Source organism: Anoplopoma fimbria, chromosome 17 (genome assembly GCF_027596085.1).
Source record: "Anoplopoma fimbria isolate UVic2021 breed Golden Eagle Sablefish chromosome 17, Afim_UVic_2022, whole genome shotgun sequence".
Lineage (NCBI taxonomy): Eukaryota > Metazoa > Chordata > Actinopteri > Perciformes > Anoplopomatidae > Anoplopoma > Anoplopoma fimbria.
In genome coordinates this window covers 12,889,583-12,917,492 of record NC_072465.1, presented here as the reverse complement: position 1 = coordinate 12,917,492, position 27,910 = coordinate 12,889,583, and the positions used below count along the sequence as shown (strand labels likewise).

Sequence of the window (27,910 nt, the reverse complement as noted above, 5' to 3'; positions counted from 1 at the left end):
CAAAGAGCTGTCAATATCTCCATGGGGTTTGACAGCAATATTGTTTCATAGGACGGAACTGCTCCTTGATAAAAGTGGCTCTTCTTAAAATTAAAAAGATTCACTCCAAAAATCCATCCGCATGGATAAATGAAACTATTGATAGTCTTGGGCCAAATGACGAATGAATGACGCTCATGAAAACTTACCAATAATGATAAGGTGAAGGCTAAGAGATCTTGTTTATCTTATCTAATGTCTTCCAGCAAGAGACATACTAAAGTCCTGTTTGAAACTTTAAAATATATCGTCTGTCCCAGCATTCATAACTTACCAATCTTCTCAAACACTGACTGCAGTACATTGTTTTTATTATTTTATGAATAAGGTTGTCAATGTTAGGGCAAACATCTCACCCCTGTCTAGTCCACTTGCTAGTTGTATTGCCATCCATCTTCTTGCGTGTCCGTATAGGATATTGCAGCCTTGTTAAGATAAACGATACCCTCCTCGATCCCAGTAGATGTCCTTTAAACCTTTCTGTTTTTAAAGGTTTTTTTTACCTCATTGGCCTTTGCTTAGTCAATATATGTAGTACGGTGTGTCACCAGTTATCTTAAGCGGGCTATTGTTCAAGCCAAGCTGGACCCCTCCCTGCCAGAGAAATACAGGCCTATTTCTAAACTCCTTATCTTTTCCAAACTAAAAGAAAATGTGTTGAAATGCAAATTGTTTAAATATTGTAACTACACTGTGTTTGATAAACTCAAATCTGGTTTCTATAAACTCCACTCAACTGAAAAAGCTCTTCTTAAAGTCTCAAATGATATATTAATGACTGCTGATGATGGAGCTAGTTTAGTTATGGTTATTTGGACGTTAGCATTCGATACTGTTGACCACAACAGTCTAATTCAAAGGCTTAATAATCTTGTAGGAATTTCTAGGAGTGAACTGGAGCAGTTCCTCAGATACTGTAGGACTTTATCCTTTGTATATACGGTGAGTTAATGAGCTGTTGTTCTGTCATTGTTAGGCTGAAGAGCGGATTCCCTTTGGAGTTCGTTCAGGGTTTTTTGCTTGGGTGGTGATGAAAGTGGTTGGAGCAAATGTCTCGGGGGCACATCCAAGGCTGCAGGTGGGTTGCCAGTATATGGTGGCCTTACTGGGCCTGCGTGACCCTGGACGACCAACTGTCGTTCTCAGCAAACATTGCATCGGTCACACGCTCCTGCAGATTCCTCCTCTACAACATCAGGAGGATTCGCCCCTTCCTCACTAAGGAGACGGCGCAGGTGCTCATCCAGGCTCTGGTCATCTCCCGCCTGGACTACTGCAACTCACTACTTGCCGGAGCCCCGGCGTCGGCCATCAGACCTCTGGAGCTTGTCCAGAAAGCTGCAGCACGTCTGGTGTTCAATCGCCCCAAGTTCTCCCACACAACTTCCCTTCTTCGTTCTCTACACTGGCTCCCTGTAAGAGCTCGCATCCAGTTTAAGACTCTGGTGCTAGCCTACAGGGCAGTGAAAGGAACCTATCTCCAGGCCATGGTCAAGCCCTACACCCCCGCCCGACCACTTCGCTCTGCTGCCTCGGGGCGATTGGTTGCATTCGTATTAGTTGTTGCACTTATTGTATTCGTATCAGTTCGCTGCACCTATTGTATTCGTATTAGTTTGTTGCAATTATTGTTTTTTTGGATAAAAGCGTCTGCTAAATGACTGTAATGTAATGTAATGTAATGCGTGTTAAAGTACCCACCACAAGTAGCACCTGAAAATTAGGGGGGAGTTTAGTTAGACTCTGGTTAGGCAGTTGGAGGGACAGGGCTGCGGTGATGTTTGGCTGTATATGGGCCGTTTGATCTCTGGCTGTAGGCGGCTTAGCGCATTTTTCTTTTGTACTCATGGGTTTTATGTGTATTCCGGCAGGTAAGAAGTATCCTCTTGTTTGTTATGGCTGCTGTGGAAGACTTTTTGAGAGTTCCTTCAGGGGAGTTATTGGAAAGTTGTTCACGGGAGCAGTTGCTGAAAATTGCTGAGCATTTTAAGATGGATGTGGGGGATAACCGTTTGAAGGAGAACATAAAAAACATCTTGAAAGATAACCTAGTAGAAGTGGGTGTTCTCCACTCTAAAACCCATGCTGGTGGGCCCGATGCGGACACGTTTGATGCATCTGCCACTAGTTAAGCAAGGGGAAGTAACGTTACTGAGTTGACTTTTGAGCAGTGCAAAGAGCTATTGTTGTTGCAAGTGGAAATTAAAAGACTTGAACTGAGCGCAGAATAAGTTTGAGTGATGTTGGTGGCGTGGGGCATGTCTTGGTTGGATCTGCTGAACCCAATACCTTTTTCTCGCTTTTTGAGCTTGTTGCCGAGAGTAGAGATTGGTCGGATGCTGATTGCACGTTACTCTTACAATGCGTTCTCACAGGTAAGGCGCAGCAGGCATATTCCACGCTCAGTTTGGCTGAAAGTAAGATTTATGTCTGTCAAGGCTGCAGTGTTAGCAGCCTATCAGTTAGTGTCTGAGGCATACCACCAGAGGTTTAGGTCTTGGGAGAAGTCTGGTAGGCAGACACACATGGAGTTTACCAGGGAGTCAACTACTCACTTCAGTCGTTGGTGTAATAAAAACTTTGTGCAATTTGATAGTTCTGGAGCAGTTTAAAGATTCTGTTCCCAGTCACATTGCTACTTATAAAAGTGAAAATAAAGTCAAGACAGCTGCAGAAGCAGCCACTCAGGCAGACGAGTATGTATTGACGCACCGTGGTGACAAGTAGTCAGCTGAAGGTTGAGGCTAGTGACCAAGCCATTACTGTAAGGGCAGGGGACATTGGAAGGCTGAATGCCCTGTTAAGACAAGTTCCAACAGTGGGTTCAGTTGTGTGCATGTCAAGCCTGTAGTACTGGCTGTTTCTGTCCGAATTTCAGTCCTGTTATTTCTCCCTGTGTTTTTCCTTACTGTGAGCAGGTGGAACTTGGAGTGGATTGCAGCTTGGAATAGTCTGCTTTCTCAGGTTTTGTGTCTAATGGCCATGTGTCACTGCCTGATGTCAAGGTATCGATTAAAACAATGAGAGATACGGGGGCTTTTAATTAATTCCTTGTGAGTTCTGTGCTGCCTTTTTCTGAGGATACTAACACTGGTGAGTACATTCTAATGCTGGGAATGGGTTTAAATGTGCTGCCAGTTCCATTGCATTAGCTTGTGTGCAGTGTGCAGTGTTTCCCTGCTGTCTTTACAGCTTGTGCAGTTACACGGGCTATGTGTGGTTGGGTGGCAGAACCTGAGGTTGAGCAGACTATCTAAGACAAAAGTAGGGCCTACTCTGTGTATACAGCCGACTCTCTTTTGTCTGTGTCCCACAGCGACTTCACGGCAGAGCAATGGGCGGATCCTGCGTTTAGTGAGCAGTTCGACTGTGTGCTCTCGAATGTCGATGGGAAGAGTGCTGCAAAGGGTTATCTGCTGCAATAAGTCTTGTTGGTGAGAAAAAGGTTACCGCTTGGAGAAAACTTTGTGGGAAATCCTGTTTTTCAGGTTGTGGTCCCATCCTAATTCCGGGAAGAAGTGCTGAGGATGTTGCGCAATCAATCAGGGCATTTGGGGATCCGAAAGACGTATGACTATGTTCTCAGTTTGTTGTTTTCTGGCCTGGTGTGAAGTGGGATGTGTCTAGACATATGAAAAATGTCATACATGTGAAATGACAGGTAAACCTAACCAAACCATGAAAATGGCTCCTCTGGCTCCAATTCCAGCAATCGCTCAGCCATTTGAGCATCTTATCATTGATTGTGTTGACCGCGTTCAAAATCTGGAAGTAACTATTTGCTTACAGTAATGTGTCAAAGCAAAATATATCCGGCTGCCTATCCGTTGCGCACCATTAATGCTACATCTGTGGTCAAAGCACTGACGTAGTTTAATTCCATCTCTGGAATTCCAAAAGTATTTCAAAGTGATCAGGGTTCCAATTCCAAAAGTCTTGAAGCAGCTCCGGGTAAAACATATTCAAGCTCCTGCGTACCATGCTCAGAGCCAAAGGGCAATGGAGATGTTTCATCAAACTCTCAAGTCTCAGTTGTGGGGCTACTGCATTGAACTAAATCAAGACTGGGAGGAGGGGATGCCCTGGTTGCTGTTAGCTGCCAGAGAGGTTGTGCAGGAGAGCACTGGGTTTAGCCCAAATGAGCTTGTCTTTAGGCATAAAATGCATGTGCCGCTAACTTTGTTGCATGATGTAGTTGCAGGGCCTGAAGGAGAGTTTAACCTCTGCCCAGACAATAATGACCCACCTTTATGACCGGAGAGCTGAGATCAACCAGTTCAGTCCTGGCAATCAGGAACTGGCGTTGTTGCCTCTCATGGGTTCACCAACTCAGGCAAAATTTCACGGTCTCTTCACAGTTTTGCATAAGTATTTGTTGTTGACACCAAAAGCGTAGAAGGAAAACTCAAATTTGACATGTAGATGTTAAAATCCTATTACACTCATGGGTCACCGCCTACTGCATCGGGGGAGTATCAACAGCAGGCGGTTAAACCTGTGCTAACGGCAGGTACTGTGGGAAGACGGTCACTGGTGAATTTGACGGTACATGAGGATATTGGCAAGTGCCACTGTCCCAACGAGCTAGAGAAGTGTCTGGTTTTATAACTCCTTTTGGTCTTTTCTTTATTAAGTGATGAGTTTGGGTTGCGGAATGACCTTTCATCGTCTAATGAATACGGTTGTGTCTGGACTGGATGGCTGTGCTATGTACCTTGATGATGTAGTGATCTACAGCGATACCTCAAAAGATCATGTCTACCGCATCATGGCGCTGTTTGATCGGTTGCGCGATGCAAACCTGACGATCAACTTGGCAAAGTGTGGGTTTGCAAAGGCTACCGTCATCTTTCTCAGAAAGGTAGTGGGCTAAGGGCAGGTGCGGCGGGCGCATTTCACGTGACTGAAAACTACGAATCACTCATAAAATATTGTGGCTGAAGCTTTTCAAGAGCACCTTGCTTTTGAGATGTTTACAATGTTCTTCCTAGTGCAGGGTTTCCCATCTCCTTCTCCTCTGCTTCTCTAAAATTTCTTCTACAGGCTGATAACTACCCTTTGTCGTTTAGTTTTGTGGCAAATAAAATGCTTTGCTTAGCAGCCAACTCACTTGTCTCCCTGTTTTGTCACAGTCACTGAGCCGGGCTGTGACAATGGCAAATAATTTCCTGCAGTTAAAGTAGATAAAACAGAACTATTGATTATTGCTCCCGATAACCTTCACAAATCGATCAGGCAGAACCTTGGTGCCTTATCCTCATCTTCTCGGTCTATACAGCATAATCTTATTGTGATTTTTGACTTTTATGAGTTTTGATGCTCACTATAGGACACTTACTTGTTGTGCCAAAAAAGGAGATGCTATTACAGATGCGTTTATCTCATCACGTTAGTTGAACTGTAATTCTCTTTTTACCTGCCTTAATAAATCTTCCTTACACAATTTTTGAAATGTCCACCATTCTGCTGCTAAACTCTTAACATCATACAGCAGATGATCACATATTGCACCTATTTTAACCTCTCTGAACTGGATCCCAGTTCATTTTAGAATTCATTTTAAAATGTTGATTTATAGAGCCTTACATGGCCATGCTCCACAGTACATCATGGACCTTCTGCATCTCCACACCACGACCCCTAAGTCCTCTACCCAGCGTTTTAAATTGTACCTCAGACATGTTTTAAAATTCAGGGAGATCGTACTTTTCAGTCGGCAGCCCTTAAACACGATTGTCTCCCAATAAGCTTGAGGCTCTTTGGACTCTGTGGACTCTTTTAAAAAGTAGCTTAAAAACCACACGGTTCAGACAGGCATTACTGTAGCATTTGGTATTTTCTGTTTTAACGTCTGTCTTGTGTCTGTTTTCCTTGTATATTTGATCTGGTGTTTTTATCCTTGTTTTATTTATTTCATTGTGTTTTATTTTTATTTCTTTGACTGTGAAGCACTTTGTGACTGGTGTCTGTGAAAGGCACTATTTAGATGAATGTTTTTTGTTCCTATCGACATCAACTCAGTTCTCTCTGGTGAGCTCTAGCTCAAAATGAAACCTGAGCTTGCAGGGGTTAACAAGGCCAAGTTTTTCTTCCTCCTCCGAGTGGACATTAAATATTTTTCTTGTTTGTTATCTGTGAGTCCTGACGAGCTCAAACCTTCACTAATGCATCTTATTACACTGACATTAGATGCAACAGCTCCATGAACAGCCATTAAAGCAGCCATACTAATCCTTTCTCAGATGCAGAATCTATTTAGACTTTTCAAATCAAAACCATCATATGCTTCCTGTGCCTCACTTACTCTGCCTCTCACTCAATGTTCTATGTTCACTGCTAAAAAAATACAATCCTGTGGGTTTATTCAGTATAGTATACTTTATGCATATTACATCTAATTGAGTTTTATCTATAAAAACTCATATATAACAGCCAGGCTTGCTTAGTAAACAAGTAGAATCTATACACAGACATCCACATGATAAATCACTATAATCACCCTGCATTTTCCATAAGACAAAAATATAATCTAATTCCATCACTCATAACACAGAGATTTGTCTTGTGTCTGCGCGACTCCAGGCAGTGAGTTTATGAGTGCATTTGCTTCTCTCTTATAGCCTGCCTCACTCTTATTCAATCAAAGGACCATTTTTATTGCTTGCGCACAGGCACCTGATTGCAATAACCCATATGATCGATGGGGGTGGGCCACTACTGTAGCAGGTGTGCTATACGCGCTAAAATAATCTGTTTTTATAAAAAGACCAGACAGGTCCACACATCAAAGTTGCTTTGGTTAAAATTACTTGATGAAATATGCAGATTATTTCAGTGAGTTAAGGATCAGTTGGAAACAACAGCTCCTCTATTACTGTTTTGATTCACTGCTCCCCTGGTGTGCTTTCCTGTAGTAAAGCCACTCAACAAAAGCTTTTTTACAGCTGCTGATATTCTGATAATGCAAAAATATAACCTACTTGCAGGTGTGAATCTATCTGAACTCAAAACAAAAATGCATTACTCTTTGACCTTGTTTGTATTGCCAGATGAAAGCCATTTCATCTGAAAAAATCTGTAGATGAAAAATGGGGGGTTGTTGTGGAAATGGAAAAATAAAGATCTTCTAAAAAGACGTTCTCTTCGGGCACACAATGAAGATTGCTTTTTTAGGGAGAGGGCGGTAGGTTGCTTGGAAAAAATGCAGGTGGACAGAAGGACTTTTGCCTTTGGTACTCACTGAAGGATGAGTAAGTGCACTTTGGAGCTGAATCAGCTAACAGTAACATAGCGAAAGCAGTAGGACTTATCTGGGTGTGGAGCATCAGGATTCTGTATTCTTAAAACAAATTAGTTAATTCGATGCGGCAAAAGTGATTATACATGTTGCAAATGGCCACACTCAACCAAACGCCTGCCGTCATAGTCTCCTTCTGCCTCCAGCCTAATGCCTCTCAGATCTCTCCTGACTTTTCTGTGTCTACGTTTTCTCTATGTAAGTAATCATACAAATGGGTTTATAAGGGTGCAAACTCTGGGACACTCTCTCTTTAAAGGAACTCATGTTGTTGTTTAAAGAACGAAAAAGAAGTATGAATCCCTCCCCCCCCGTTTGAACACGGGAGGCTCAATGGACCGCTACAACCAAAAACAAAGAACAGCAGACACATAATTTTCATGTGAAATAACCAAAATTATTTCAACTTTCAAAGAAGATGTTCTTGTATAGCATTTCACACTCTACACACTGTAAGTCATGAACAAAAGTATCTTCAAAATGAATGCAATGTTATGTTAACTATCTGGTTCAAAATATATCACCATAGTAGAGGGTACTAGCCTATGAAGGGTTGAGCAGATTGTTTAGTTGCAGTAACTGCTAATGATTCTGTCCCTTTCACTTTAACCTATGAGACCCCAGTCCTTCAACTGAATCATTCCATACAGCCTCCAAACAAACCAGAGAAGATTTAAACCTTTTAGAAAAGATCTGTGAATTATTCAGCCATGCCAAGAGTTAAGCACCACAAATGTGATGATTATTTAATAGTGTATAACTGTTGCAGAGGCCTCATGACATATTTAAAGGCAGTGAATTATTAAGTTCTCACCTTCACGGTTTGTCCGGCTTCAGGGCCATCCTGGTGGGAACAGAAAGAGGTAATTAGGTAATTCAGAAATATCTACATTAATAATTCATAGAGATATTATAATTTCAGATGAGCTACAGCACCTCAACTTCTTCCCCAATTAAAAACAACAACAAAAAATGTATTTGTTTCATTGCCTCCTTTCCTGACATTTATTACTTCATGACCATTTTTTTATTCTGCTTTTCTTCAAGTGGAGTGACAAGGAGAGACATTTATATTGTTGTACACATACAGTATGGAATATACACAGATACATAGATTGCAAACACTATTTCAAAGAAGAATGGCTGATTCAGTGTATATTGTAACCGATCAACAGACGATGCCATTGCCCTAGCTACACACGCCACCCTCTCCCACCTGGAAAAGAGCAACACATATGTGAGGATGCTGTTTGTGGACTACAGCTCAGCATTCAACACTATTGTGCCTGCCAAGCTCGTCCCGAAGCTCAGGGGCCTGGGTCTTAAAACACCCCTGTGCAACTGGATCCTGGACTTCCTGACGAAACCCCAGGTGGTGAGAATGGGCAACCACACCTCCTCCTCACTGACCCTGAGTACCGGGGCCCCCAGGGCTGCGTACTCAGTCCCCTCCTGTACTCCCTGTACACGCATTGTGTGGCAACACACAGTTCCAACATCATCCTGAAGTTTGCAGACGACACTACCATCCTGGGTCTCATCTCTAACAACGATGAGACCGCCTATAGAGATGAGGTAAGGGTCTTGGCAGAATGGTGCCAAGACAACAACCTGTCTCTCAACGTCTGCAAAACCAAGGAGATGATCGTGGATTTCAGGAAGCTGCAGAGGGGGTCAGGACCCCATACACATCGAGGGAGCTGAAGTGGAGAGAGTCTCCAACTTCAAATTCCTCGGTGTGTACATCAAGGATGACCTAACCTGGTCCATGCAGGCAGGCTCAGCAGTCAAAAGTGCACAGAAGCGGCTATACTTCCTGAGGAGACTCAAGAAGTTTGGCATGTCTTCAAAAACTTTAACAAACTTTTACAGATGCACCATTGAGAGCATCCTCTCAGGCTGCATCACTGCCTGGTATGGTAGCTGCTCCGCTGCCGACCGCAAGGCCCTGCAGAGGGTGGTGAAGACAGCGGAGCGTATCACCGGCATCTCCCCTCCGTTATGATGTTCTCATAGACGCAAGCATCCGAACACGGACTACCAGACTCACAAATAGCTTTTTCCCCCTGGCTGTATTCTGAATCAGAAAACTGAACCTCTGAACAGTTGCCACCTCCACCTACTCCCTGCTCCCCCACTGATATATATTTGACAATTTTAAAAACTTTTAACTTATTTAACATTTCTTTTTAACTTATTCTCTATTCACACTAAACTGCTGCTAGCCCTTCTACTGTACTTGTTGAATAATGTTATATGTTATATGTTATATGTTATATGTTATATTGTTATAATGTCATAGTGCTACAGAGATATATGTTGTTGTTTTTTTAAATTGTTGTATGTTAATGTTACATATGTTTTATTGTCATAGTGACTACCAGACTTGCCAAGTCAAGAATTATTATTTCCCCCTTTCACTGAACCTCTAACACTGCCACCTCCACCTACTCCCTGCTCCCCCACTCATACATTTCACTTCACATTTCACTTCATAGATATATATTTGCACAATTTTAAAAACTTTTAACTTATCCTTAACATTTCTTTTTAACTTATTCTCTATTCACACTAAACTGCTGCTAGCCCTTCTAATAATTGTTGAATGTTAATGTTATATGTTATATGTTATATGTTATATGTTATATTGTTATAATGTCATAGTGCTAACTAGAAAAACAATGTAGAAATTAAGACAAGAAATCCCCATTTATCTTGGTTGACAGGTACAATAAATAATACTTGTTGGTCTCAGTATTCAACACTGCCTAAAACATTTGTTGTGTTTGCATGTTTTTTTTATGTAAAGCAAACAATATTTTTTTTAATGTGTGTTTTTATTGCATCTGCAAAGTGTTAATGCGATCTGTACTTCATTTATTATGCTACAGCATCTGCTCCTGAAACTAAAGCTCACTAAATGTTTGCATGGCTAAGGGAAACTCAGCTGCTCTTATCAATATGTTTATATTATCACTGGATCAAATGACCTTGTTATGTTAATGTCAACATTATCACAGCTGAAAACATCACTGTCCTCTGATAAGAAGCAACGTTTGATGTAAATTATCATTAAAGGTAAGACAGCATGTGTGTGTTCTGTCTCCTTCCTTGAGACTGGCTGCTCCAGTACAACTACTTCTTCATCTGCTCACAATGAAACATTATAACACTTTTCTTTCTCTCAGACTGTCAAATTAGGTGTGATCACATTCACTATAATTATACTTTTGTTATTCATTAGAAAAAGGTGATGACTGGAATTTGTATGGTATCACACATCAGTCTGGCAAGTGAACAAACGAATAAATCTAATCCCATGAGCTCCATTATTGTTTTTCTTTTCAAATTCATTTTTTTTCACCACCAATCCTCCAGTGAGGTTGATTTGTGTGATATTATTATTTGTCAGTAGTGGCGTGCTGCAGAGAACAGTTGCCCCCTCCTGCAGAGAGTTCCCCTTTAATGTGTTGGCTGTAACCTGGGAGCTGTCACAACTAATCTCCTATCATTACTTCTCATCAACTCCCAAGTCAAAGAAAATGATATCCAGGTAAAGATTACTCTTTGCTGCTCTGATCCCCCCCAACACTTCTCTCTCCTTACCTGTGAAACAATTTTAGGACCGCAGAGCGAGCTAGGTGCTGGTGATATTAGCATATATATCACCAGTTATGCAGAATAGGCCTTTCAGAATGATGAGAGCCTGTCTGAGTGTCAGAGTCAGCTCTGCATTTAGCTTCCATCATATGACAGCAAGGCTCATCCACACTGAAAGCACCAACAGGCCTCATTCTGCTCTTTTTAAGTCATTCCCTCTTTATTAAGTTGTAAAAAAGTTTTTTTCCTTAAATAATGAAATGTTTAAGGAATTGTATCATGTTTTTCTTAATTCAGGTACACTGATCTGTTCTATTCTGTTTTAACCCCTTCAAAATGTTGCTATTCATTTCTTTAGATGGGATTGAAAGATATTTTTTTTTCTCACAAAGTATGATTGTTTTGTCTTGTTCCAGCTTTTCATTGGAGCTATGCTTTTACGCTGAAAAAAAAGTCTGGTCTATTCTATCTTTGGAATCTTTGGGATCTCCACTAAAATTATAAATAAAGTTCATTCATTTGCACCATGCTGGAGGGTCTGGCGGGATCAGCAGGCTTTAAAGTACAATTATATCTCCATTCAGTATTCAAATGCCATATGTACAATATTGGTTGCTGTTATAACCACTCCTGTCAATATTGTCTGTGAGCTGATGCCACTGTAGAGTGACTGCACTGTAAGAAATGGGGGGCCAAATTGAAAAGGTCCAAAAACTAAAGTTCATTCATGCAAGGCCTCGGTAGTCACTTTGTCCTTGTTGTATTTCTGTTTTGTTCAAGCAACAAAACTACATTAAACTACCAGAATGTATCCCTCCTCTGCAGCTCATCAAACAAACACACAAGTAAAAGCAGAGGCCCAATTTATCTGTCTACCTCGGACTGATGAAGACTTATACCACCTTCAGCTGAACTTTAGAGTGTTTGGTCTTTTTCGGGGCCAATCACATGATATGTTTTTTGCACTGTCAAATCCAGTGTTGTCAATGTAGACGCGTGGAAAGTGAGAGCAATGCCGTCATAGCGCGCACTATTCCAATTTAGTTATTTTATAACTTTTGGAATATTGCAACGTGCGCCGCATGTCCTGTGACGCGGAACAACCAATCACAGCCCCCAGATATCTTGTATTTATTCCAGAAATAACAGTCTACGAAAATAAATGGAGGGGAAGTTAATAATTTTAGTGCAGGACCTCCTGGAGATTTACTATCTGTAGCAGAGAATATTTTACTTGCTTCACCTTTCTGTTGATTGACGACACAACATCCCGGGAAAAAGGCCAGCCAAATTGTCACAGACAAATCAAGTCGTTGAGCTTCTGAAGGGATTTATGGTACTGAGTCTTAATTTATCTTTGTTTAGATTAGTCAGTAAGACTTACTGCTAAATTACAGCAACTTCATCATCATCGTCATCGAAGCACACAGGTTTTAGTTGCTAAGTAACTGCAGGTGCGACAATAGCGCAACCCCCCCCAAACACACAAAGTTCCATGGCTGGCATTTTGTATGTGTTTTTTAACACAACGTGAACAGCCCCTTACAGTGTAGTCCCTGTGTGGAGAAGACGAATAGTTACAGCAACCAATCCTACAACTTCATATGGCTGTATAATGTGGTAGAGTTCAACAACACTGCAAACCATATCCTACAAAACTAGCAGTTTCAATGCAAACTGAACATTATTAGCTTCATGGAGGATTTATTGCAGGACTGTTGTATTTCTGCATTAATTTAAGCTATTGACCTAAGTATATAACCTTGTTTTTAGTTACCAAACAGGTACAAACAACAAGGAATAAATGACTGAATATCTTCATTGAATTGCAGGGTTGTAATTTTTGTGTAGGCCGTCATGGAGGGTCACATGCCTTTAAAATCACATGTAATATTTAACACCATTTCAGAGACGAGGCCCCCCTAACAGCGTGTATTCATCTCCATTCTACAAACTGAAGTTGATGCTACAGTACCTTGGAACAGTCCCTGAGGCTGTGTTTTACCTGGATGGCGATGGTGAGCGATGTGGCATTGAAGTGCTTCTCCACCAGGCTGGCGACTCTCTGAGTGGTGCTGAATAAGTCTGCCACCTCATCCGGCTGAAGATCCCGAAAACGCTCCACTGGTCTTAGAGGGCACACCAACACATCTGAGCAAGTTCTGTTAAAGAATTCTGTGCTGAAGACACTTTCTAACCCTGAAACTGAGAAGTCTGAGTTTGCTCATCTCTTAGAAATGATCTAAGATGATTTACACATGATGCTGAATCTTAGTGTGTCATGCAACACTCGCCCTGCTTCATCATGCACAAACAATGTGTACTTCTGCAGCTATGACTTAATTGAAGACATTGGTGCACGTCACAACACATTTGAGGCACCGAAATAAATGGTAAATAGACTTGTACTTGTACAGCGCTTTTCTAGTCTTCAGACCACTTAAAGCACTTTAACACTACATGTTTTTCACCCATTAACACCCATTCATACACTGTTGACAGGGGCTACCATGTAAGGTGCCACCTGCCCATCAGGACTAACTAAGCATTCACCCACATTCACACAACCAGGGGACAGCCCTCTGCTTCCCACCTGGATTCTTAAACTCTGTCACATCTTCTCTCCTTTCTCTCAGTTGATGTAGTTAAATGATCCATTGAGTGGCTTAAGAGACAGGTTAAGTGCATGGAACATTTTGATTAACAGTCAACAAAACAAGAAATTGAAATCATAATTATGTCATTAGTTATTAATTTGTTAAATGGAGGACCAAGAGGAGAGTACTGTGAAAGGAAGTCTAGTGGTTTGGTTTTGGAGTGAAATCAGTTGTGGTATTGTGTGAACTTGACAACTTCAACAGTTTCACAGCCTGAGCAGAATTCAAGGGGCTGGCTGATTCCTATGGTAACAGATAGGGGATAAGGATGCAGTATCATATGTAAGGTACAGTGCATTGGATCTGAGGTTTCCCCAGTGGTTTTGGTGGTGAAACAAAAAGACTGGAATGGATGTAATAATGAATTAGCACTCATTGCATCCTTCCATTAGCTGCTGTCTATCAGATGAGAAGCAGCTCATTGAACTGGCTGGTCCCGATCCCAGCTGTCATTGGGTGAAGGCAGGGTTCACCCTGGACAGGTAGCCAGACTATCACAGGACTGACATATATTTACAGACAAAAATTCAATTAAAAGTCATCAATTAACTGATCTGTTTGGACTGAGAGAAGAACTATCGACTGTGATTATACTGAACAGCATCAATGGTATTGAATTTTGAAATAATATTTTAAAATATATTTCTCACTTTCTCCCTGAACGTCTGAATAAGTCGCTAGTCACGTCTTTGAAATAAAGATGCTAAAACGCTACATCTAGCAAGAAAGACATCAAGTTTGCAACACTGTTTGTCTGACACTATAAGCATCACTGACACTGTGTGTTCTTGCTCTATTTTTGAATGGTCACTGCCTTATATTCCTGTTTTGGACTTTCGCATACCCTTTTAGATGTGTATATATAAAATAGAAATATATAATGTGGAATGTAAAAATGTTTAAAACATTTTGAAATGCACGTAGTGAAAATGCAGTTACCATTATGTTTCACAAACACAGGTTGGAACAAGACTTAAAGAAAAATGATCAATTTCAGAGTCAGAAAGGTCATGGAACATATTGCAAAGAAAGCTTTCCCACGTCAGAGCGATTTCGCACAGAAAAGTAATCAAGCTCAGTGACAGAAGTAAAACACAGTTTGATAAGGAGTATGGCGACTGCAGCAAAGAGCCAATATCCAAAGGCTTCAGGAGCATGTTGCTTTCCGTCATGGGTCATTTGATCAATAATAGTGGCTTAAGGGAACAAAGTGAGAAGGAGCTCTCTGAAATAATGGTACAAAAAAGAGCGATAAAAGAACATTGGTGCAACATTGGCCACGACTGGAGATAAAGTTACACAGGAAAAAATAGGAAAATAAGCATGTTCAATGATGTACAAATTGACATTTATAATTGTTTTAAGAAAGTTGTATCTTCATAATGCTTTTCCCAAAATGTTCTCAACTCAGATGTAATTTATTTATATTCTCATGCTCAAGGCTGTTTTTTTAAATATAAAAAAAAAACAGCCTCTTTCTCAAACCTTAAAGGTATTCTATTCAAACTTGGCTCCGCCTTCAAGGCTCAGAAGAGGGAGAGAGAACAAAGGTGGTCAAGCGGGATAAAGACTGAATGGAAAGAGATGGAGCAGTGAATCAGAGAAAAAAATATTTTTTTCTGATTGATTTATGGCTGTCATGACATCGACACCTCCTCACTACCCTGCAAGAAGATGCCGTCCTGCCACATTTTAACAAATGGAGCCAAAGGGCAGATTGCTCTGTAGCTAACAAAGCTATAGGGGGACTTTTGCCCGGATATCAGATGTCAAGGGATGTGAAAAAGCAACGGCATTGGACGACCTGAACGGGCTGAACATCCTGCACTCTATTATTGGCCGAGGGTTACATACCCAGACTCTTTGTTGAAACCTTAAAACATCTCAAAAACAGCAACATATGAAGGAAAAAGGAAAAGACCGGCATAGGGCAAGGTCTCTGTTGACACTTTTTTTGTGTGGCAACAGCGGCGCATGAACATCCTGCTGCCGGTAGCTCCCATCAATTTATAACATTGTTTGTCTTGTGTTGACGAGACTGAAGCTAAGCTTACCCAGCTAGGACCGGCCTGAGGCTATTCCACTACCCAGTATGCTCGTGGTTGTCTTATGTTCAGTCGTAGGAAAATAAGATGGATGCAATAAAACTTCAAGTGAACCCAGCAGCGAGAGGTCGGTGACTGTTGAACCCACATCTTTGCAGAGACCTGGATCCATCATTCATCCCGGGTCAAGCTTCACTTGACGGTTGTAAAGTGGGACATTCTCGGATGGGAAGAGAGGAAGTGGACTCTGTGTTTACGTCATGATGCTTGGTCCTCAAACACAGTCAAAGTTGATGAACAATGTTTTTTTCTCATGTTGAATTTTTAATGTAAAGATGTTGGCCATAATCTGCCCAGAGAATATAGTTGTTGAATCCTTGAATATAGACATCGTTATCACTTTATGGTTGGTCATAAGTGATGCTTGAGAATAAATATTTTTCTTTCAGTCTATATGTTGTTTTTTTGGAGTTGACAATACATATTTTAGCTCTCTGGAGACTCGTTGGATAAGAAGATTGATTCCACTCTCCAATGACTGTTTGTTGAATGTAAGGCTACAACCAACAGCCTGGCTTAGCACATAAAAATTGTTAAACAGCAAGTCTTAAGCAATAACACATCATATCTCCTTTGTTTAATTCACAGACTGAAGTGTAAAACCAAAAATGTTCAGAGTTTTATAAGTTGCCAGGCAACAAACAGATTCCAGGAAGTCTTCAGCACATTTGCTCAATTTTCATTAAGTTGGTTTATTTTCATTTAGTTGTAACTTTGTTTCCTTTCTAGAAATGTCTTGTAACAAATTAATTTGTATGGGAAACAGGTTAAATTAACCTAAACTGTCCCAAACTTTAAGAAAACAAGACATTCAGGAGTTAATACTTGAGAAAAATGACTTGACACATAGAGATACTTCCACAGTAGCTGCCCAGAAATGCATCCAAAGGGCCTTTGGTTTAAAATGGACAAACAGTTAAGACAATTATTAAAAACACACACATTTAAAAAGCCAGATATTCATATTTTGAGACAAACCAAGAAAAGATAGAAACCTATATATTTTAATGCCAGGATATTACAATACTAGAAAATGGAACATTTCTGAATCAATACAAAATTCAAATACTTTTGTTTTCTTCATATATCCGAATAATGTCAGATGGTTTTAAAACATTGACTTATTGAAGAGAAAATAGCAAGGCAGCAAGCAATAAAAAAGTGAAAGAGACATTGGAGTTCATTCCCCTCTCATGAAACAGCATCCTGTTGCGAGCAGATGATTACATCTTAGCATTTCATGCCACAGTGGCCTCGTCTGGGAGCCATTCATCTCAAGAGCCACAAGCAGAGGCACAAATGATCGGTTTGCTCTTTTTTTCTCCCTGTGTGTGTGTGTGTGTGTGTGTGTGTGTGTGTGTGTGTGTGTGTGTGTGTGTGTGTGTGTGTGTGTGTGTGTGTGTGTGTGTGTGTGTGTGTGTGCAGGCCACACTTGAACAAAACCAGATGTCACATGACCTGATATCCTTCTTTCCTCTCTGCTACCGTGGTGATGGAGCATGAAAGATGAGGCAGGCTGAGGCTGGAGAGCGCAGAGAAACAGACAGAGCTTGTTTACTTTGTGTTGCTAGATGAATAATGTCTCAAAAAACGCATTAACCTCAACAGGTTATCCACTACTTTATGCTCTGTGAGATCTGTATTGGAGAGAAGGCTACGGGCTGAAATTCTCCTATATTGTACTTCCAAAAACAAAAAGGCATATAGATTGATACAGTAGATAAATAAATGACTCTTTGGTTGTTCATAACTATTAAAAGCGTACAATACTGTAAATTCCATTATTAATTTATTATTTTCTCATTACAAACCTTCCAGTAGTTTAAAGGACTTAATTAATTTAAAACATTCGCAGAAAGTGTAAGTTTCAAAGACAGTAAAGTAACAGCAGTTAAATCAGTAAGAAAAGATAAAAGAAGAAGTGCATGTAAATAATAAAATAAACCTGTGTAAAGAGAAGAGTCGTACAGATGAAATAAGTGATGTGATGTGAGAGTGATTTCACCCCTACATTTTTTGTACCAGCCTTTGCATGTTTGTGCTGGCAAATATCTGAGACTCTGACATTGCTTGACCATCAAAGAATTTGTTTGCTTCGCCAAAACATAAAAAAATTTCTCTCCTATTTTTAATTCCATTAGTGACGTCAAAGTAAGGCACCAATTTAGAATTGCACTCTTATTACATTGTCGGATTCACAACGAAAAAGGCTAAAAATCGTTGCAAGAAACATAGGTTACGATATTGTAACCCTTGTTCTATACACATCCAGAGCCATCTACTGGACTCTATGGGGAAAACTCTGAAGCCAACTCCTAATCTCTTCTTGATGCTAATGGCTCCAGGCTACATTTGTGACAACTAGGATACATATAACCTGGCAGACCCGTTGCATCATGGGTAATGTAGGCACGCTTTAACAAGTAACTAGTGGAATAAAAAGATGAGACCTTGGGTTTTAACTCACAAAGGCTCCTTTCTCTACTGGACTCTGAGGGTATAACTTTCTTCCAATCACGAGCATGCCTTCGCCCACTGAAAATTAGCATAAACCTAGCCGGCCAATCAAGATGTGTCAACGAGAATAGATGCTGACTCCAAAGTGTGTAAATGGTAACTGGTACATGGACTTTTGTATAGCGGCTTTTTAGTCACTACGTGCCATCATTCACCCTTTCGCACCCATTCGTTAACTGATGGCAGAGCCTACAGTAACAATTGGTCACTGTATCAAACTCTGAATTCCTATCTGAATTTTCAGAGTTCTTATCAAGTTTAGTCTTAGATCTGTCTTTTAACTCTTATATAAAACATCTCAAGGACAGCCTTTTTTCATTCACGTAACATTGCGAAAATCAGGCAAATCCTGTCTCAAAGCGATGCAGAAAAACTAGTTCATGCATTTGTTACCTCTAGACTAGATTACTGTAACTCCTTGTTCCATATTACCCAACTAGAAAGCTGCGCTCAATCAATGCAGGGTTACTTGTGGTTCCTAGAGTATATAAAAGTAGGATGGGAGCCAGAGCCTTCAGTTATCAGGCTCCTCTTCTGTGGAACCAGGTTCCAGTTTCAGTCCGGGGGGCAGACACACTCACCACTTTCAAGAGCAGGCTTAAGACCTTCCTTTTTGATAGCGCTTATAGTTAGGGCTGGTTCAGGTTCGCCTTGGTCCAGCCCCTAGATATGCTGCTATATGCCTAGACAGCCAGGGGACTACTTAGAATACACTGAGCTCCTCTCTCCTCTTCTCTCACTCCCTCTTTATGTATTAATCTCCTATTTATGCACATTACTGATTTTGCTTCTTCCCCGGAGTTCTTGTGCTTTCTCGCCTCGCAGGTTCCCAGGAATCGGGGTTATATATGGACTGTCATCGTGCCACCTGCTGAGGCCCTGCTGACACCCACTACTACTACCACTATCATTATTAGTCACATTACTATTATTATTGCCTGTACTATTACGCTTATTGACTTGCTTCTACCCTGGAGTCTTTGTACTTTCTCGCTTCACAGGCTTCTATAAATCGTGGCTGTACCTGGACCGTGGTCGTGCATCCTGCTACGGCCCTGCTGACACCGACTGCTACCACCATTATTATTACTAGTCACATTACTATTACTACTACCTGTACCATTAAGCATTTTAGCTTTACTTCCACACTGAAGCCCTTTTTGCTTTCTCGCTCTGCAGGTTTCCATGAATCGTTGTGGTACCTGGACCATAGTCGTGCCTCCTGCTGTGAGCCGACTGACACCCACTGCTACTTCGATTATTATTATTAGTCACATTACTATCCCTATTTTCATGGCTATAATTCTACTGTCATAATTGCTGCTGTTATTATAAGTAGTCTTATTATATGAATCATTTATGTCATATACATTGAATGTGTTGTATCTAAGAACTGTTATGCTGCTCATTCTGTACACATGACATCTATTGCATTCTGTCCATCCTGGGAGAAGGATCCCTCCTCTGTCGTTCTCCCATAGGTTTCTTCCTTTTTTCTCCCTGTTAAAGGGGTTTTTTAGGGGAGTTTTTCCTGTGCCGATGTGAGGGAAGGAACAGAGGATGTCGCATGTGCACAGATTGTAAAGCCCTCTGAGGCAAATTTGTAATTTGTGATTCTGGGCTATACAAAATAAACTGAATTGAATTGAATTGAATAGTGTAATTCGCAGTGAGCATGCAGCACTATCAACAAGATGGTCAATCTGAGACGGACTAAAGCTAGCGTAGGAGTCCTCTGTTATATTGAGCAATGGTACTGAATAAAACCCTGAAGAAATCGCTTCTTTAAATTTAGCTACAGCATTATCAGATAGACATCTAGTGTAGAAACTTTTGCCTAATGGCGTACACTCTGGTAGAACAAATTCAAAGGTTATTAGAAAATGGTCCGATTATTATTATTACTCACATTACTAATATTATTCCCTATATCATTATTTTAATTCTACTATAGTCATTGCTGCTTTCATAAGTAGTCTTCATTTTTTGTAACTCTGTTATGTTGTAACTCTGTTATGTTGTTCATTCTGTACACATGAAATCTATTGCATTCTGTCTGTCCTGGGAGAAGGATCCCTCCTCTGTCGCTCTCCCATATGTTTCTTCCTTTTTTCTCCCTGTTAAAGGTTTTTTTTACGGGAGTTTTTCCTGTGCCGATGTGAGGGTTCCGGGACAGAGGATGTTCATGTGTACAGATTGTAAAGCCCTCTGAGGCAATTTGTAATTTGTGATTTTGGGCTATACAAAATAAACTGAATTGAATTGAATTGAACTTTACCAAGGCCTCAAGCAGTTCAGTTCTCACTGTTTGGAGGATGGGGCATGAACGAAGGGCTATAGCCTAATGCATCCCACTGCAGTGGTCATCACTAGCTGGAAGTCCCAAAGGAGAGATGTCTGTGGTGGACTTCTGCGGTATGCTGCAGTACCAGACACTGGTGAGATATTGTTTTTCGTCATCATCTGCAGAAGAAGCCGGTTTCTCAGCAGGAATGATCTCACCCATCCCACACCAACCCATTTTGATTTCTACAATTGGTGGAGGTCCCCTTTAAGATTGACTTTGTGTTTAGTCTTGTTTCATGCTCTTTCATTCTCTCTTGTAGGCTTTCCTTTGATTCTGTCTTACTCACTTAGGTAGTGATGGTGGATGGAAGGTAGAACCATGAACCAAAACATATTTTATTCAGGCATGTGAAACTGCAAACAGACTGCATCTTGTAAGGGGATACCTAGAGGGTTTCTTTCTTCTTCAACCATGTGTACTGAGGAGGGTGATTTTCCCCTGCCAACTGGACTTTGTGTATCTGCTTACAGGGGAGGGGGTTGGAGTGAATGGTTGGATGTTTCTAACCTGAAACAACTTTGTTTAACCTTAAATAAGTAGTTTTGTTTGTCCAAACTTAACCAAACATTAACAACAGAGGTGGTAGATTATTGAACACTCATGATTCCTTTATGAAAAAATCATATGGGTCACTGACAAACTCACTATTTTAATGTTAAGTTGCAATCTTGAAGAGCTCCATTTTGTTCTCTTTGGTTGCACCTATGGCGATTAGCAGGAATTGCAGGTGTGTTTTTGGATCTCACCGAGTTCGTAAAAACACTTTACACTGGACTGTATGCATTAAACATAAATCACTACTGTAGAATTATCCAACACAAGGGTAACTCAAAAGACACTGGGTTGCAGGACCCCAGAAAAACTGTTGCCGTCCATGGCTGCAATCCCAACCCAATCAGGAAGTGGACTATACACAAGCCTGGCATTCTAATTATCAACCCAGCCCAATGATAATCCCTTGCTCCTTTCACTGCATGCCAATACACACAGCACCTTTCAATGTGTATCTACATACACAACCTCACCTTCATTCAGGGCATCCCAAATGGCCCCAGTCTTTAGCAAGCCAAGGGCTTCACCTCGAACTATTGTGTGGGTGAGAGAGGGGAGAGCTTTCCATATGTCTCTGCCTGGGCCAATCTTATCTCCAGCTATGAGCAGCCTCTCCCCTCTATCTCTGGCCTGCTGTTCAAGTCGGGGGGTTTGAAGGATGAGATTGAAGAGCAGAGCATTTCCATATAGTAAGAAAACCATCTGCTTATATCCCATTATTATCTGTCACAACAGTTATTTGACTGCTTTTGTCTGATTCACTCCTGGGGTCGTGGTGCATGTAATAAGAACAAGGCATCACAGATTGGTTTTACATTGCAAATGCAATCATTTCTTTGAGTGAAAACATCTGTTCCTATACTCCCCATACCCACACACCCTATTCCCATTCCCGATGCCACACTGTGCTTTCTACGCTACTACAATGACTTCACAGGAGACTTGAAAACCCACCTCAGTGACCTTCCTACTCCTCTTCATCCCATCAGTATCACACCAATTTCACACTACACACTAATTCAAATATAGTTTAGATTCAGTCGGCTGTTCACTCTGGAAAATTACCAAATGAAGGAGACTTCATAATGGCCACATGGCGGATAAAACTGCTCCATGTGGGAGTGTGGTGTTGATGGATTGGGGTTGGGTTAATTTGAATTGAGTATATGAATTGTGTAATATTATCCTATCAAACATAATGTTGAAATTCAACCTTGCATACATATTTTATTTATTTAAAATGATCATACCCTGCTTGTGTTTTTCAATTATGTTATTTTGAATTCTTGTTAATATCTTTTTCTCTTGGTTTGTGAAAACTGAGTAGCCGAATTAGGATGGAGAGAGATTCATGAATAAAAGGTGTGCCCACAATTGGAGCACCCATGATAAGACCAGGACAAGCAATCTTGACAGAATTTTTTTTATTCTTCTTTCTTTATGAGTGCTGGCAATATTGAAATGGCAGCTAGTTTGTGGATTTAAAATGTGACTCCACCTACGTGGCTGGGGTCAAAGGTCACAGTGCAGTACTACAAAGGAAATAGGAAAATTGACACTGTTTCATAAGTCAGCCCTTAACAATGAAATTATGAATGAATGATAAATCTGTGCACTGTAATGTGGCTAGCCATTTGAATAACACCAACAATAGTTCAAGTACTTTCAATGTTTCAGATGATGTTTTTCTATTTCAATCATCATACTGTAAACTATTGATTTTACTTCGGTTATCATACATTCCCAAGAGGACAAGTTCGATACTCTGAAAAGTGTGATATTTGTTGTCTTACATTTTATGGAAATGGATTAAATGATCCTTTAATGATATCATTACTTTTCATTGTAATGGTCTTCTCAAGATTATGCAAATAAAACAAATGAAGTTGGTAGAGGTGTCAGAAAACAGCAGGGAGGTGAGCCAGCAGATTGCTCAGTTGCCTCGATTTGGCTAATGATGGGTTTACAGTCAAACCAAAAGCCTGAAGCTGCAGCAATGCCTTATGATATTTACCACGTCTGAGTGACATCTTGTGGCAAATGTTTCATATCCTTGTGTGCCACTTGGACAAAACTGAAGTAACTGTCTGAAGTATTTCTTTTCTTCAAGAAGACGCTCACTGCTACAACAAATAAGAGTGAAGAGATTGACAAACCCACATACTCTGTCACTTCTGCTCGCGCCATCGCTCTCTCACACACACACACACACACACACACACACACACACACACACACACACACACACACACACACACACACACACACACACACACACACACACACACACACACACACCCAGTATAACAGGCTTTGATGAAGGCAGCAGGCCCTCAAATAAATCAAAATGCCCTTTCCCTTGGCAGCTCCAAATCCTGGACGGCCAAAACAAAGAGATCCATCACTGCTGCTGCAACAATTGGCTCTTTCTGCCTGATTACAGCTGGTCTAAAATGGCCCCCATCACCCCATGATGCCCTGGAAAGTGACACACAGCTACTGACATGGGCATTCATCTACACACCAATATCAAAGGGCTCCAGTAAAGTCAGGACTATACCACTGATTTGTGTACATTATGTGCATTGGAGTGGAAGCAGAAAAAGTCCTATATGATACAGTATCTACTAATATCATCATATTTGCATCAACTTGAAGTACATCTTTTTAAAATAATTTTCATTCTTTTACTATAACATATTAAATCACAAAGTAGGTTCGGCTCTCCATTCTCTAATCAGATTTCTTACTTTTTATCCTCTTTTTTCAGAATATGTAGGCCTGACCCTTTATTTCAAGACTCTTAGGCCATGTCCACATTAACCCGTTTTCACCAGTTTTCAAATGAAAACGGGGTTTTAAGATCTCCATCCACACATGCGTTTCAGTATCGTTTTCGAAATTATGTGCATCGTGATATTCACGTACACTGGGCATGCGCGTGCCGGTGTAAACAGGAGGTACATCGGTTGCTTGGTTACAGATAATACGATTACACTACTCTTGATACTCGTCGTGCGTGATACTTCCTCTCAAATCTTCCTCCATGAACTCAAACAGACACATTTCGTGGAAGTTTTTAGAAGTTTTTTCAAGCTTAGTTACAACACTGCAGGTCTAACTCTATCTCTCCCACACAGACAGCAAATTTACTTTAAATGAACAGTTATTAAACAAAGTTTACTAGATTATGGGTCCATACATTTGGTCAACACAAGTCCATCAGAAGTCCGTTCCGTAGGGCTGATAACGATAAGCTAATCGCTCCAATAACAGCTGATTCCAGGTGATGCATGGCAAACCTCCGGGTTGCCATGCATCACCTGTGTTCCCCTGGGTCCTAAGTCCCTACACGCTTGAACATCTATGTACAAACATTTGTAACAAATACCACATTATCCATGTTGAATTAACCTGGTAGTCGATCGGTATCAAGGCTGTTGTTGTTGTTCTCTTCCGGAAAAGTGTCAGGTGGTAAGGGGGTGACGAATCAGGGAATGACACTTCATAACTGCTAAGAACCAATCAAATAGCGAACGCCGGTGCCTACGTCATCGTTTTCGGACTTCTTCGTTTTCCGTCATCCACACTATCATGAAAACGCAACGTTTTCAAACTTATCCGTCCTCGGGAGCATTTTCAAACTTATTTGTTTTCGGTGCCCTAAAACGCTGTGTTGTGTGGACGCTCGTTGCAAACGCAGAAAAAGATATGCGAATTCATTTGAAAACGGGTTAGTGTGGATGTGGCCTTAGTCACGCTGAGACACTGAGAAAGACATCAGTTTCATGTTGTGCTTAATGGACAGTGCCACTGATGCAATTTTGCTTAGACATCACACAAAAGTCATCACCTACCCCACCTCCAGCTGGGAACTCTCAGCCCTTTAAGCACAAAATAAAAGCATCTAATCAAGAGCTGTGATGTGTGACATACAACACACTCTATGTAGTTTGGTGTGTGGTTGGTGTTAAAGATAGGAAAAAAAAATTGCTTGAGTGAAAGACACAAAGGGATAAAAAAAAAATCCCGGACTTTCATGACCTGAAATTCATCAGGTCATCGTTGAAAATCACCAATTGTACTCCTCATCATGTGTAACCCAATTGCCCCCAAAAAACTGCCAAACCACGGGATACAGTGAATGGCGATATTTTTGAACCAAAAATGATGTTTCATAAATAAGTTTCACATCAGATTTGTATCACAACGTTAACTTTGTGGCATCGTGTGTTTCACGATGCCACAAAGTTAACGTTGTGAAACGCAGGTTAGATTTAGGCAACAAAACTACTTCAATCAATTCAGATGAAAAAACAGAGCAGGAAGACAAATATATTTCACTTCCTCAATGGGGAGGCTTCCTGCAGGCCCTGGTCTCTTTAAGGTCCCCTCTTCAGTTCCCAGGCCTAACTGCTGTGTCCCCTGTCACCCTGCTACACTGGACTCCAACAAGTCCTCACTCAACACATCCTCTCTCACACACACACACTCCGACAGCTGCAGGAGTAAATGGGCTAGCATATTAACTTGCAGTGGGGGCTCATGGTGTGATGTTTCTATATGTGGAGTGGGGGAGAGATGGAAGAGCTTCATATATTAGTGACACCCTGAGGGTTTTTTTCTTTTCTCTTCCAGTTGGCAGGATAAACACAGAAGCACAGAGTAAAGATGTCTTGAGCTATGGAACGGCAGATGAATGATTTCTTCAGGATTTCTATCCAAATTCATCATTCACTGAAATAGTAGGGCAGTACTACAAAATCAAAAAGAAGAGGAAAAAAATTATGGGGAAATTGAGTTAGTAAATCAAGTATAGGATTCTTGTCTTTTCTTTCTGTCGGATTAACTGTTTTTTACTTGTGTGGAGGACTTCATCCACATTGAAACAAGATTGGGCTAGTGATGTTCTTCAAAAATATTATTGTGTTCAATAAATCAAATGATCTGACAAAAAAAGAGAGAAAAAATACATGTTATCGATGGCTGTCACATAATAAGCCATAAGTCAATTATTTCAGTTGGGCTGTATGAAATGATCGGATGGCCTCCCGGCCCTCATTACGCGTCACCAGACTCTTCCCAGAATTGATAGCTTGACAGCTGTGAGTACTTACAATAGCATAGTTCGTTGTTCTTGTTCATTGTGATAATTTTAGAGGAGTGGCTTTGTGCTAGGCCTGAAGGGATGATCTCTCAGTGTTGCGGCTATGGCTGCTAGCTACTGTCATTTGAGAAGCGTTGGCAACACTGGGCTGATTTTTTGGGTTGGACAATTGTTAAAATGTAGTGTGTTATTGCTAGTTTCTAAACATTGCCAATCCTAGCTTTTAAAATGACACATTTATTCGTCATATTTCTTTGTGGTGATCTGCTCCTACCAACCACTAACCAAGCTTCTAGGTTCTGTCCCAGCAAATTACATTGCTGGGACAGATACATAAGTTTCTATTGGTTCATTTTGACAAAACAAACTAACCACTCTACAGAAAGAAATGGGTCAACAAGAACATGATGTCCTATTGAGTAAATAAAGTGACACAGAATTGCAATTCAGAATCAAATGAGGTTTGAGGTTTGTAATATAGTGCCAGCAATGGTTTATCTATAAATACAACAAATGTATTGCAATTCATTGTGACAAATATTTAACCGGAGATGGGTTGAAATAGACGTATTCAATTAATCAAGTCTTGGTCGCTCCTCCAATGAATCGCCACCTTATCGTGGTGGAGGGGTTTGTGTGCCCCAGTGTTCCTGAGAGCTGTGTTGTCGGGGGCAATAGCTACTGGCAGGGTCTCCCAAGGCAAAGTGGTCTCAGGGGAGGGGTCAGACTAAGAGCGATTCACAAAACCTCAATGAATCGGACGATACAAGGTTGTGGCACCTCACCCGGAATATGGAAACCGGGGCACCCTCCTGGAGCCAGACCTGGTAGGGGAGCTCGCCGGCGAGCGTCTGGTGGCCGGGCCTTGGCACATGGGGCCCGGCCGGGCCCAGCCCGAAAAAGCTAAATCGTGCCGCCACCCTGTGGGCCCACCACCCGCAGGGATAGGCATTGGGGTCGGGTGCAATGTGAGCTGGGCGGCAGGCTGGGGCGGAAACCTGGGCGTGCTGACCCCGGCATCACAGACTAGCTCAAGGGACGTGGAATGTCACCTCTCTGGTGGGGAAGGAACCGGAGCTGGTGCGGGAGGTGGAACGCTACCAACTAGATATAGTTGGGCTCACCTCCACGCATAGCACCGGTTCTGGAACCAAACTCCTGGAGAGGGGCTGGACTTTTTCCTTTTCCGGAGTTGCCCAGGGTGAGAGGTGCCGGGCGGGTGTGGGGATACTCACAAGCCCCCGGCTGAGCGCCGCTGTTCTGGAGTTCTCCCCGGAGAACGAGAGGGTCGCCTCTCTGCGACTGGGAATCGCAGGAGGAAAGTCTCTGACTGTTGTTTGTGCCTATGCACCAAATGGCAGTTCGGAGTACGCAGCCTTCTTGGAGTCCTTGGGTGGTGTTCTGGAAAGGGCGCCGACTGGGGACTCCATAGTTCTTCTGGGAGACTTCAACGCTCACGTGGGTAACGATGGAGAAACCTGGAGGGGTGTGATTGGGAGGAACGGCCTGCCCAATCTGAACCCGAGTGGTGCTTTGTTGTTGGACTTCTGTGCTAGTCATGGACTGTCCATAACAAACACCATGTTTGAGCATAGGGAGGTTCATAAGTGTACTTGGTACCAGAACACCCTAGGCCAAAGGTCTATGATCGACTTTGTAGTTGTGTCATCAGACCTGCGGCCGTATGTC

The 27,910-nt window shown here is 41.4% G+C and overlaps 1 protein-coding gene across 1 annotated transcript in view; it reads right to left on the bottom strand.

Annotated features, from left to right (window-relative positions):
• The window catches only part of fhit (fragile histidine triad diadenosine triphosphatase), a 357,159-nt gene that overhangs the window by 77,042 nt on the left and 252,207 nt on the right, over positions 1 to 27,910 (bottom strand). Inside the window, exons 5-6 of the mRNA XM_054616913.1 lie at positions 12,942 to 13,087; positions 8,151 to 8,180 (exon numbers count right to left, since the gene is read on the bottom strand). Coding sequence (XP_054472888.1) covers positions 8,151 to 8,180; positions 12,942 to 13,087 — 176 coding nt within the window. The remainder of the gene's footprint in view (positions 1 to 8,150; positions 8,181 to 12,941; positions 13,088 to 27,910) is intronic.